A 14,115-nucleotide genomic window follows, 5' to 3' on the forward strand; every position below is an offset into this window, starting at 1 on the left:
AGGGAGTATTGGAAGAGACAACTGAAATCTGAGGGAATCCCTAGGATGAGATAGAAACCTGGAGCAATAGAAACTCCCAGATATCTATGAGGGTGACATTTGCTAAAACTCCTAGCAATAGTGGATACGGAGCCTGAACCAGCCATCTCCTGTAACCAAGCAAGACTTCCAGTGGATGGACTGGAACACCAACCCAGCCACAAACAATTTGTCCTGCCTACAGGATGTACCTAGCCCAACTGTCATCAGAGAGGCTTCACCCAGCAACTGCTGGAAACAGATGCAGAGACCCACAGCCAAACATTATGTAGGCTTAAGACAGCCCCTTTAGGGGGCGGGGTTTGCCTCGGGCGAATGCCTGCCAATAAATGGGTGCCTGAAGAGGCGGCTCGGCCCTTTTTCCTTCCTACCTCCTGTGCCACGCGGGAACTTTGGTTTTGTAAGTTTATCATTAAAGTGTAAATATTGTTTAGTATCTGCATTGCATTTATTTACGTCGATACAACATTAGGTGTTCTCCTGACAGTGAGAGCAGGGGTTGTCTCTGACACTGTTGCCTGCTTTGGGGACCCATTTCTCCTACTGGATTGCCTCATCCAGCCTTACCAGATAAGGAGGAGCCTAGTCTCACTGCAAATTGTTATACTATGACTGGCTAATATCCATGGGAGGCCCACCATATTTGAAGAGAAACAGCGAAGGAGGAGTGGATGGGAGGGAGGGGAAGTTGGGGGTGGGACTGGGAGGAGAGGAGGAAGGGGAAACTTTGGGTGACATGTAAAAAAATTAATAAAAAAAACAAAAATATAAATATATAGAGAGTTGTACATCAGTTCTACATATGTACATAAACATCACATTATATAAATATGAATATGAATATTTTGTGTTAATTGTGTGAATATCACCAGTGCTACACATGGCCCAGCAATTCCATTCAAAATTGATCACATAAAGAAGAATCAACACTGCCTAAGAATATAGTTCAATGCTGGAGTGCTTGCCTAACCTGTGCAAGGCCCTGGGTTCAATCTCTTGATCTTCATTTAAGCAAGAAGGACAGGAAAGAAGAGTGAAGGAAATCATCACAGTCTCTGGCTTTGGAAACATAAGTGAAGAACATCTATTGTAACCTTGTCTTTTGTAAGGCTTATTTTTCATTATGTGTCTTTGTGTGTGCATGTGCATGTCTATGCTGACAGAGGCCAGAAAACAGGGCTAGGTCCCTGGAGCTGGAATTGCAGGCTGCTGTGAGCCCCCTGGGGTGCATGCTATGATCTGAACTCAGCAAGGGCACAGAATACTCTGAACCACTGAGTTACCCTCCAGTCCTGTAGCCTAGTCCTCAATGGCAGAAACTCAGAGGGAATTTTCATGAATAGAAAAATGAGTGTGCCCTGTGGGAAGTCCAAGGACCACCCACAGAAATCTTTAATAAATAAATAAAAAAGAAAAATGAGCGTGTAAGCTAGACTGCACCTATAGCACAAAAATAATGCTCAGCCATGGGAAAGAATGGTTTAATCCATACCTACTGGCTTGGGGTGTTTGGACAAGGTTTCAGATGAGGAAACTAGAATGTGGAGCGCAATGGAAATCCCCTGTTTGCATTCACCAGCATGGGTATTATGTGTTTGTGTTTCTGGCTGTCTACAGAAAGCCTGCGCAAATAAGCAAGGATTTAGACTACTGTGTCAACAGGATTTACCTTGGGATGGGCGACTGTCTTGTGTGTCAGGGAAGAACAGTGCAATGGGAACATGAGGAATAAGAAAATAAAGTGGGTAAAAATCAGCTCTCAGAGGAAAATTGCATGCTCAGGGTGTGCAGTCAGTCAGGGTGTGCAGTCGGCCAGGGTGTGCAGTCAGTCAGGGTGTGCAGTCAGTCAGGGTGTGCAGTCAGTCAGGGTGTGCAGTCATCCCTAGGTGGAAAATGTGTTACTCAGAAGGAAACCCCAGAGAACATCCCTCCGTGTTCACAGTGTGAGTGACACCTGCCATTTTGAGATGAGGCTTTTTTTTGGCGTTGTTATTCCGCTAATTGTGACCAAACGTGAGTATGCTTGGTTTTTCCCGGGAAAGATGTTGACTTCAGCACGTGATAAGTACCTCTGGTTTAAATCGTCAGTATCACACAAGCCAGCCTCATGAAAGCAAGCCTTGAAGCTCAAGGAACGACTGTAGGTGTGATTTTAGATTTTTTTTTTAAAGTGTTCTCGGTGGACTTTAATGGAAGTGTCATGGATCATTTTGCAAAGCCTCTGGAACGTTCTTCTCTGTCGCATCCCAGCCTCTACTAGTCCTAGTTCATCCTCAGGCTTCGTCCCTGGGGCCCGGAACAATGCCTATTTTGCATAACCATTGCCTCTTTTCTTCACTGGACTGTAAGGGCTTGCTTTGTTCACCCGTCATTGCTTCTCTCCCCTCATCCTTCTCCTGTATCCCCCCCCCAACCCCCACTCCCTCTCAGCAGTGAGGTGCAGAAGACAACTCCTCTCAATCCGGGAGCAGTGCAGAGCTGTTCTCTGAAAGGTATCCCAAGAGTTTGCTCAGTGGGGCTTTGGGATTTTAGGGATGCCTGGGAGGCACCTGCGAACCGGAAGCTCGATTCCCCTAAGTGCTGAAATCTCATCCTCCAACAAAACCAGAGTTTAGTAGACCCCTTCCTCCCCGCACCAGTGGAAGCGATATTAGCCTGCTTGAAGCCAGGGCAATAAATTACATAGCTTCAAAGCACCTCATGTGCGACACAATGTGCGGGTTTGCTAGACTAGTGCGTAAAGGCGTCTCTCCCGGTACCAGGAGGGACGCAACCCATAGCAACCGACCGGTGCTCCCCACCCCCGCAGGCATCTCGCAGATCCTAGAACCGCAGTGCTGGAGGGGACCCGCTGAGGGAAAGCTAGGCTCCCCTGGAGCCTTGCCAAGGGCGAGCTGCCAGGAACACACTCCTGAGCTCGACCCATCTAGGCTTCTTCAAAAGAGCTGATGTTGCCCTGGATGCTTCCCCATCTGCTCCCTGTCCAGCCACCAGTTTGGCCCGTTGAAACCACCTTGGATGCCAGGCAGAATGAGGAGAAAAGGCAGGCAGAAACTTGCCATTCAGGACGGGTGCAAAACTGGGAAGGGGGACCTGATGAAGACCCTTCTCATGCCTATCCGGTTCTACCTAGCCTCAGAAGCCGGACAGACGCAGAGAAAGAGGCTGCGAGGTTGGCGAGGGCATGCTATTCCGCAAAGGGTGCTGGCCAAGAGCCCAGAATTGTCAGTCCGGGCGACTGGCCACTGGGCTTCTGCCCGGCTCTTGCACTCACCAAGCTTCACGGAGAGCTGCGCATAGTCCCCAGTGTCTGCAGCTGAAAGGGTAGTCGCAGGGCTCCATTGGAAAGCACAGACTAGCTGCTCCTAGGGAAGGGCCAAGTCACCAAAAGTGACTGGGGAAGGTATCCCAAATGCTTAGAGCCCAACACTGCTTTCGGGACTGTGGAGCTGGAAAAGAAATTAGTCCACTAGGGAACAGAGCAAGGTATCTGGTGGTTTCCTTAACATAAGGAAAGTTGTCTTCCGGACTTCTGAAGCAGGGTGTGGTCACCTGTCACTCCGTGGTAGCACCTGGGGCGCAGCAGGGCGGCTCTCCAACCCCACACTCGCCCGACTCCCACCGAGACAATCTAGCGTCTTTGTAGAGCTTGTCGCGGGGCACCAGGGCGGTTAACTTTAGGGCACCGGAGACAGAGTTAGCTGTCCTCCACTTCAGCTGTTTCCAAAAACCTATCTTTTCAGCTAGCATCCCTGGTACAACCGTGATTCCAGCTGAGGACTCTATCTGGGTCTTCTCCCAGGCCACCTTGTCGCCCCCTCGCGGAGTTCGTCTGGCCTGCAGAACGCCCACGGCAGGTCACGAGCAGCAGAAGGCGTGGTGGTTGCGGTGGTGGAGTGACACAGCTGCCAACAGCTGGCGCAGCTGCTGCGCTGCGCTCCGGGACCAGGGAGTACGCAGCCCAGGTACAACCCCTTCCCAGTGACGTCTCTACAGCGGGTTATAAAAGCCTAGTGCGCAGCCTGCCAAGGTTCTGCTAACTCCTGAGCCCAGAAGGACCCGCGCCAAGACCGAAAAGCTGCGGGCGGCAGCAGAGGAGAAGGTTTCAAGGAAGCAAAGCAAAGGGGAGCTCACCAGCTGGATGCGGACTCCAGAATCCGGCCAGAGGATCACAACTTTTGCGAGCAGAGCTGAAAGCGGCCCTCCTCCCCCCTCAAGCACTCACGCAGCACCCAGCTTTGCCTTTCCCGCCGCGCACTTGTTAGTGGGAGTTGCTAGCAGCAGCAGGTGCAGAAAGGCGGGGTTATCTTGCGGTCTAGAACTGTGAGGAATACAAGCGCTGTACCGCAAACAAGAGCCTAGTGTGAAAGTGGAGGAATTCAGAGAGAACCAGGACCACGCAAAGATCACACACAGGAAAAGGGCTGCTCCTGTGAGCAAGCCTCCTGCTAACAAGGACTGAGTTCTGCCCAGGACTTTGCTGCTTTGCCCCAAAATGGATAACGTCCTTCCCGTGGACTCAGACCTCTTCCCCAACATCTCCACCAACACTTCTGAGTCCAACCAGTTCGTGCAGCCTGCCTGGCAAATTGTCCTTTGGGCAGTTGCCTACACGGTCATCGTGGTGACCTCCGTGGTGGGCAACGTGGTGGTGATGTGGATCATCTTGGCTCACAAGAGAATGAGGACAGTGACCAATTATTTCCTGGTGAACCTGGCCTTTGCCGAGGCCTCCATGGCTGCTTTCAATACAGTGGTGAACTTCACCTACGCGGTCCACAATGAGTGGTACTACGGTCTCTTCTACTGCAAGTTCCACAACTTCTTTCCCATTGCTGCGGTCTTCGCCAGTATCTACTCCATGACTGCTGTGGCCTTCGACAGGTGAGTCTGTAATACTGAGAAAGCTCCAGAGTACTGCCACTCGGCTAAGGAGGTCTGGGACTGCAAGCCCTGTGGCCTGAGAGCCAGACTGTGCATCCCTGCCCCGGGGCTCTGCTGCCTGTGGGTCCCTCTGATCTGAAGAGACCATCTTTCTTTCTCACCTTTTTCTCCCACTCCTCTCTAGCCTCTCTTCCTTTCAATTCAATAATTCCGTTTCCTTTACTTAGCATCCCTTTCTGCACCGCCCCCCACCACCACCCCAGTCTCTGTAACTCCTGTCTTACTCTTTCCTATACATTCTGCCTCTCCTCTCTCCTTTTATTTTAGTGCCTGGGCGGAATATCAAGGGTTTGGCCAGAGACCTAGGCCTTGCCCAGGGCTCCCTGAACTCCTCTAGATCTTCACTTTGTGTTACACCCCATTGTGGCTTTGTATTTTAAGTATATCTCAGCAAACTCCTCTCTTTGTTTTCTCACCTTTTCCTGAAAATTCGGGAACTTTCCATTCCCACTTCGACTCTCCAGTGTTAAAGGAGAGTGAAAACCATTTGACCACAATCTTGAAAGCCTTCAGGTTCTTATTTAGCCTCCTGGTGCTGCTAGGAGCCTCCTACTCAGGATGGAGAAGCAGGTTCCTTTCCAGGGCTTCCCCAGGCAGGGACCCAAGCTTGCCCAGGAAAATTCTCAATTTCTTTTTCTGTGAAAGGTCAATGTTTTTTAGCCTGTGCATTCACAGAGAAATGTACTTGTTAGAAATAATTGAAAACTAGTCTCCTCCAACCCTCAGATTAAGGTTTCAGAAGCCTGTTGAAATTGCAGACGTTGGGCTCTTACAAACACAGGGGTTGGCGCTCTGGAATGAATGGCTCGCCAGGTGTCATGAGGGAAAATTGGTGACTACAGCACAGATGTATTGGTATTGACTTTCCCCTGGGTGTCCCAGGTCTTTCATGGATGGTTTATATGAAGAAGGCTACTCCATGTTTCCTGAGATGTAAAAGTGTGTTTAACAACTGCCACAGGGACCTGAAGGTGGATTGTTTTGCCATTACTGTTGAGATAAATGAATGTGAGACACCCAAGGAAAGTATTAGGTTAAAAACATTAAGGAAGAATATCCCAAATTACAGCCCTCTTTCATATGAAGACCGTGCGTGTGTGCGTGATTTGTAGTTTGGTGTCTGTGGCAAGTGAATACTTTTAGAAACCAAGAAACTCGTCGCTCTCGTCTTGGCAATGGCACCCAGCTGTCATGGTGTGTCCTAGAGAAAACATGTTGTGTGAGTCGGCGTGTGTTTTAAATGTGGGATGTAAACCAATTAATTGTTCAAAGGGCTAGCGAAAGGAACTATTTTGCAAGCGTGTCCTTTGGACGGTGGGTGCCAGCTTTCAGATACTGACTCTGCAGGAGTGAGGTGTGCCTGTACACATTTCTGTACTGGCATATCCATTTAACTCATAGAAGCTGCCTTAAACTGAAAAATAAGCCCCAGCATGGTGCGTAGCTAGATATATTAGTGCAGTGAAACATAGCATCCCTGGTCCATACATGCATGATCTCTCATCGTTCTGTGAATTAGAACTGAGTTGATTTTGTGTGTGTGTGTGTGTGTGTGTGTGTGTGTGTGTGTGTTTTCACTGCAATGGGGACTTGCCTGAGCTTCAGGGACACCTGCCGGTTGGTGTGAGCCCAAGTGCTTGGCAGCTGGGCTCTCCCTCTGATTTGCACGGGAATGCGTTCCACGACCTGCCTTTTCTAGGGGATTTAGGAGATTAAAGCAGGGACTTGGAGTTAGGGTCCTCACAATGGATTGTTGTGGGGAGCCGGGTTCCAGGCCCACTGGTGTCTGTCTTTACAAATCATGCCAGGACCTTAGCACAGTGGGACACCTGCCCAGTGGCTCAGAGGATCTCAGACGCCAGAGCACAAGAAAGGCCAGGTGTGAGCTCTGTGCAGATGTGGCTCAGGGGTGCTAACAGGGACATGCCCCAGGTTACACTTCAAAGGAGAGTTAGGGCCCAGGTTCATGGCCCCCTCATGGCCCCCAAGGACACATTCCTGTTCATGCTCAGCTTCAGCAGCATTCTGGGAGTTCATTCCCTCAGGCCACTAATGAAGGCGTCTTTTGCATGCATGCCGGTTCATTCTCCCCCAAGAACACTGTGGAAAGAAAGGGGTAGTAAGCTGTCTCTGAGGGAGTGCTCACTCCTCCCACCAACATGGATATGCAGTTATGAGAAATGCTTACAAAAGATGCTAAATATTTTAGTGTCCTTTGAATTATTAACCGACAACCTCTGAACCAAATCTTTGAAAATGACAGCATGTTTTTTTTTCTGACCATAAAATTAAACCTTATTTATTGCAGAAGATTTTGAAAATAGAAAGAGCATAAACAGAAAAAATATTCAAACTTTTACCTCACCATCCCAAAGACCACCTGTTGACACTTGAAACTCTCGTTTATGAGCATTAGCTACCGCACGGAGGCCACGTTCATGGAGGCCACGTTCATGGAGGCCACGTTCACGGAGGCCACGTTCATGGAGGCCACGTTCACGGAGGCCACGTTCATGGAGGCCACGTTCATGGAGGCCACGTTCATGGAGGCCCCGTTTCCCATTGATAGTGATGGGAAACTAACAACTTATCCCCTCCGGGCAGGAGATTCTAATTGAACTTAGTGGGTCACATACGAAAAGAAGACATGAGAGTAGACTTAGAACTGAGAAGAAGGTTCCTCGGAGAGGAAGGGAGATGAGAGAGGACAATGGGGGTAAACGAGACTAAAATTCACTTTATAAATGCATGAAGCTGTCAAACAATAAAAATTTATTATCTTCAGAAATCTACTTAATGTCTTCATAGTACTAATTGTGTTATTTCCATTTCCCACTGTCATGTAGGTAAGCAATCTTCTGTATTGTCATCATACTAATGCTCTCATGAACATTTCCATACCATAATTTTGCTATATATTTTCTAAACTAGAAAAGGTTCCCAGAGCACAATTACAGGGTCAAATGAACCATGAGATAAAAAGTTACTCCTTTTTGTTTTAAAGGATGATAAACTCTGGACAGAACAGAGAGTACATTGTTCTAGCTGGTTCGTTTGAATCTCAATAGCACAAAAGAGAAGGTTTGAGAGCTTTGCTACATGTTGGTTGAGCAGACACACAAATTGATAATTAAAACACCCCTAGAAGAATATTTGGGAAGATATGCAAGAGTGTGAAGAAAATATAAGTAGAACCTCAATATCTCGCTACTGAGAATTAGTCAGCTAAAAACCCCGCCATGCTGGCTTGTGGCTACTTTTGTGTCTGTGATGTGCACCTCCATTTAGTATAATGACAAATTTTAGATCATAACAAAACCCGTCAATAGCTGACTTTTTGGTTTTCTTCATTTTCTTTTCCAAGGCTTTTCATACTGTTGTTGTCTGATATTATAGCATGGATATATTCCACATTATAAAATATTTTTAAAACTAAGATGCCTAGCATGTTGCTCAGTGATAAAACATTTACCCAGCACACATGGAATCAGGGTTCAATCCCTAGGACCATAGAAATACAGTACTTAGAAGATGCATTTCATATGTGACTACAACCGTCTTCACTATGATAAGTAGCTTTGAAATGTAATATTTTACACATAAATGTTTTGTCCTTACTTATTGTAGGGGGTGTTTGTATGCCCTGGCGTGTATGTGGAGGCCAGGGGACAACCTGCAGAGGTCTGGTTCTCTCCTTCTATCACATGGGCCCCAGAGATAAAACTCAGACTTGATAAGCAAGAGCCTCCACCAGACGAAACACCTTGCAGACCCCTAGACATAAATCTCGGAAAACATCTCTCTTTTCCGAGAACAAACTCCTTGAAGTGGTTTGGTTAAGCTATCTTTCTAAAATTTGACAAATTTCTTTTTAGGACCAAAATATATGAAGAGAAATAAACCTTCAGTTGCAGACTGCAGCGTTAATTCAAGATTCCTCTCCTCTAGAAGAAGTAGCATTTTTAGAAAGATTTATCTGGTTTTGTTTTATGCACATGAATTTTTGCCTGTGTGTATGTTTGTGTGTCACATGAGTACCTGGTGCCGAGGGGCTCAAAAGAGGCAACAGGATCCCCTGGAACTGAAATGACACATGGTTGTGAGCTACCGAGTGGGTGCTGAGAACTAAACCCAGGTCCTCTTGAGAAGAGCAAGGAGTGCTCTTAACCGCTGAGCCCTCTCTCCAGCACCAAACACCCATTTTATGAAGGCAGTGGTTGGGTTTCTGAGGTCAGCAAAGCTAAGTGAGTTCAGCTCTTTCTCCAGCTAAGCTTCAAGGAGTTTTTCCTGTGTCGCACTTAAAATGTACATATCTTGTTAGCTACAAAAGTTACAGGTATGCCTGTGTGCTGCTTCCTGATTTTCCAAAGTGGGGGCTGCTGAGAGGTGGGGCTCAGCTTACAGGGGCTGGGGATGATGAGCATCTTCTCAGTGGACTCCAAGGAGTGAGCCAGCAGCTGGACCCCAGTGCCTAAGGCTAACCGGGAGGCAAACCAGGCTCACAGCAGCAGGAGACTGCGAGGAGCAGTGGTTTCTCTCCCTGGAAGAGTCTGGAGTGATTTCAGTGAGATTAGAGGTAAGCACTGCTTTCTGCTCAGACTGTTCTGGACTGTTGTGTTTGAGTAAGACAAAAGGGCCGAATGGGATTACCTCTAGACAACAGAAGATAAGAAACAGAGTTGTCCCAGGGGCAAAAACTGGAGACTAAAGGAAAAAGGTGAATGGACTCTCTGGATAACTAGTAGAAGAACCTAAAACAAAGCCATGCACAGTAATGGCATCCCTCCCGCTGTGTCCAGGCCACACCTAGCTTCCAGGCCTTATTGGCTAGACCCAGGTGCTATTGTCCGTGTCAAAGCAGTCTGATCAGTCCTTTGTCTCTCTACCCAGAGGTAGGTCTCAGACTCCAGAATCTTTTGCACTCACATGGACCAGGATACTCATGAGACCTAGCAGACCGTGTGGACCTAGGCTCCCACCACCATGGCCCAATCTTTGCAAATCAGGTACCTGTGATGTCCCGTGGTTGTGAGTGGACTCTGAGTTTGTTACATTAAGGCACTGAGGCCTCAGGACTTTCTCGTAAAAGGTTCAGTGCTGCTGGGCAGTGGTGACACATGGGCTTTAATCCCAGCACTCAGGAGGCAGAGGCCAGCCTGTTCTACAGAACAAGTTCCAGGATGGCCAAGGCTACACAGAGAAACCCTGCTATTAAGAAAAAAAAAAAAGTTTGATGCTTACCTCCTTCCGGGAGCAGTCCCCATTACATATTACACTCTGTCACACTCTGTCACCTGTTCTCCCAACTTCCGGGAATTTCTAGTTTTGTGATGGTACTTTGGGCTGCTGACTGTTTCTTATCTGGCAGAAATTTAAGTCACACTGGGGAAGAGAGAGTGCTTTTCTCAATGCAAAAGCGTACAGTAGGAGTGTAAGACAGACGTTGCTACTGCTACTATTGGTTTGGAAAGTGCTAAGGAAGATCACAAGGGAGGAAATCCTTTGGACTTAAACGTTAAGTGGAAAGACTGTTGAAACCAGGTCAAGGTGGTCCATCCTAAGTCAGGCATTTTTATCTTCTCTTGAAGAATTTGTGCTCTGTGCGAGTAAATCTGTCTTAGAGACAACTATGGTATAAAACACTGGGCAATGTGGCTCATGAAGGTTACAGGGGTAAATTTTACAAGAGGGAGGAGGGGAAAGTGCACGGTCAGCAGAGACGATAATCAGGGAAGACTGCATACGGTGGCGACACCGTCTCGGAAATGTGCATATATGTACACATTTACAAAGGTGGGATACTAGGTAGGAGGAATCGCATGACAAAGGCATTGAGCTCAAACAGATTTGTTGGAGGATGACAAATTAAATGAATGAATAGATTTATATTTGAATATAAATGTGGAGTGGGTAACTGGAAGGGTCAGCAACAGGCAAATGAGTCCAGTCCACTTTGGGTTTGAAATGAAGGCAGTGCCTGATAAGCAAGTTGAGACATGGGCTAGAAAACAAGTCAGGGATCAAATCACAGATGGGGGGTTTCTGCACATGGAGATGGTAAACGTTTGGTTGCATACAAGTAGAAATCCCCTTTTCTGCTTGGATGTGTCTCCTGAGAAAGGCTTGAGAGTCACAGGAATGTCCTACAAGGCACAAGAAGGAGAACAGAGAGGTGGAAGAGACGTCAAAGCGACCTGAGTCGGATTGTGTTCATTCGAGTCAGGGACATAGAGAACTTCGGGCTTTGAAGTTAGAGTGACCTGCAGAGAGACAACATCTACAGACAACAGTGGACAGGGCGGCAGCAAGAGGAACGAACGAGTGTCTTCTCAGTTATCTACCCGCTGTGCCAGACACTGGAGCACTAAACTCAGCTTTGGCCTCCAGATGTTGAGGCACTATGACCTTGGTGTCTTTGCTCACATTCACCCAGTCTTCAGGGATCCACAGAGATGCAAATAGAGAATCTGGTGCAACCAATGCTGCACCGGAGATGGGGGGTGGGGGGTTAAAAACAAAGACTTCCATTGGGAATGTAGGAAAAGTTTGCTGGTTCCAAGAGAAGAAGGGGGAAGGAGGAGGGAAAGGGAGCAGATGAGTGGGCTGCGGAGAAAAGAACATGTAGCCTTGTATTTTAATTAAGTTCAAAGATGCTAGATTGGAAATGCTCATAACGATTTATTAATATCTGTTACTTGGAAATTAGGCAGATTTCATGTTAACAAAATTAATAATGATGTCTTGTTTCTGTACGCTCTCCAATTCGTTGTCTCATCCAACCTTCGTGTTGCCAATAGGATTCCTTGCCTACCTCGCTAAGGCAATTAGATGCAACACCTTTTACCATGGTCCATCAGCTCTCCATCGTCTCAGAGCCTGAAGACCATGGACATTGCTCCTGTGTGCCTACACATGGCACATGCCCACACATGAATGCTCATGGTGGCTGTTGGATGATGGCTAAGGAAAGCTGCCATTGAAAGTAGGGACTGTAAAGCTTCTTTCTCCAAATACTGGGTGCCTTAGATGCTTCAGATGGCCCTTCACAACTTTCTACCTCCAAACAAATTCAACCTCACAGCCTATTAGACAGGGCAGCACCAGAGCTTCAAACTTCAAGCTTAAGTCTTTTCTTCTGTTTGTCACTGTTTGTAAATTGGCTCCACTTGGTTGTCACATCATTATAAAACCTTCCCCGGTGTGTAACTGCAGTTACACATCTGGGTTGGGGTAGCTTCAACTGGTCTACTGTCTTTTCTCTAAGTCAGCCTTTCCAGTATATCCCTCCAGGTCTTCCTGATCCTTAGTTCACTCACTGCCCATGAGTTTTTCATCTTTCCATTTTTGTTATTCTCATTTGTTGATGGGATGCTTAGAAGAAGATGATCAGAATGAAGCATCCATCCTGTCAGCATGACTCTGCTGTCCAACACCATGTGTTGTAGGACTCAAATCCTTAGCTCAGAACACTTCTACTTAGAAGCTGACTCTGTCTTGTTGGTCTAAATGAGATGTCATTAAGCCAGGTGGTGCACGCCTTTAATTCCAGCACTCAGGAGGCAGAGGCAAGCGGATCTCTGTGAGTTCGAGGCCAGCCTGGTCTACAAGAGCTAGTTCCAGGACAGGAACCAAAAGCTACGGAGAAACCCTGTCTCGAAAATAAATAAAAGAAGAAGAAGAAGAAGAAGAAGAAGAAGAAGAAGAAGAAGAAGAAGAAGAAAGAAAGAAAGAAAGAAATGTCATTACCTATTTTTATCCAATAGCAATGTAACTGTCTATGAGGTGCTAGTTTCTACCACTCCTCCCTGCCCACTAGACCACAAGCTCCATGAAAACAAGGTTGCTCTATGCTGTTCCTGTTTCCAGCACCTGCACAGTACCTGGCACAAAGTAGGAATTCATTATACTGTGTTCACTAGAGACCAACTGAGTGTGCCTCCCTGGTATACATTGGAAGATGTATACTGATTTCTGTGTATGAGTCACACATCCTAAACCATATGTAAAACATTCTATGTTGAAACAAAAGAAAAACATCACTAAGTGTCTGTTACATAGAGTTGTCTGGCAGCAGAGAACACTCTTCATTAAAGCTCTCCATTCTAAAATACCTACAAGTTCTAATTCACACCTATCTCTTCCTCACACCACTTGGCAATCCCTATGGAGTCTTCGTTATCCCATAGTGGCCCTAATACACACTGTTACCCCAGGAGTAGATCTGTAGTTGGAAGATGTGTTGATCATTACCACCACATTGCCAATCTCTCCAAGCATAGTGGGATTGCATGGATAATTATCATTGCTAGTCTATTATCAAACCAGTGGTATTTCCTCCAGTTCTACTTTTCTCATCCTTTTGAGTCAATACCTACAGAAACTACCTTCCATCTAGTCCTCTAAGACCTGTCCATGGCAGCTAAGTGCCTAGTCCAGGGCTGGTGATGTGGTTTTGCCATGTCACCTAAATGCCTAGCACTCAGACACAGGAAAATTCCAGCACACAGTGGCCTATGTACACTCTGGGTTGGGAGACAGAGTGCATGACCCTCTCATGCCCTATAGGAAAGGCTGCAATTGTACTTCAGTGGGAGAGACAGCAGGAGAGTCTCTGAGGAGGGACCTCAGAGAATGGAGAGGACTTCAACTGTGACATCAAGATCTCAGCTTTGGTATAAGTTTCCTGTAACACATGAACTGCTTAAAGAACTGTATCAATGATGGGGAGTTGGCTTGGTTGCTAAGGTTGGTCTTGCAAGCATCAGGACCAGGTTTGATTCTCAGAACCCACACTTTTAGAAGAGGCAGCTGAGATCAGGATGAAAGGCTCAGACAACAGGTTCCAGCACTGGTTCTACCATGTTCTAGCTATGCAGATATCATCAAGACATTCAATGTAGCTGAACTTTATTGTCTGACAAAATGCATTTAATAAAACTAATCCCAGGCTGGAGAGATGATGGCTCAGCAGTTAAGAGCACTTGCTGCTCTTCCAGAGGACCAGAGCTCAGTTCCCAGCAACCAGCGACTCACAACCATCTGTAATTCCAGCTCCAGGGAATCTGACATGCTCTTCTGACCTCCATGGCTATGGTACTCACATACAAACTCATACACAGACATGTCCACACA

The 14,115-nt window shown here is 46.9% G+C and overlaps 1 protein-coding gene across 2 annotated transcripts in view; it reads left to right on the forward strand.

Annotated features, from left to right (window-relative positions):
* Window positions 1-4,011: 4,011 nt before the first annotated feature.
* Tacr1 (tachykinin receptor 1) overlaps window positions 4,012-14,115 on the forward strand; it is a 179,328-nt gene continuing 169,224 nt past the window's right edge. For both annotated transcript variants that reach the window (XM_041638532.1, XM_041638541.1), the window contains exon 1: window positions 4,012-4,923. In XM_041638532.1, the coding sequence (XP_041494466.1) occupies window positions 4,535-4,923 (389 nt within the window). In that variant the 5' untranslated portion in view covers window positions 4,012-4,534. The remainder of the gene's footprint in view (window positions 4,924-14,115) is intronic.

Source organism: Microtus oregoni, unplaced genomic scaffold (assembly GCF_018167655.1).
Source record: "Microtus oregoni isolate MIOR12 unplaced genomic scaffold, Mior012 000002F_ref0000024, whole genome shotgun sequence".
Lineage (NCBI taxonomy): Eukaryota > Metazoa > Chordata > Mammalia > Rodentia > Cricetidae > Microtus > Microtus oregoni.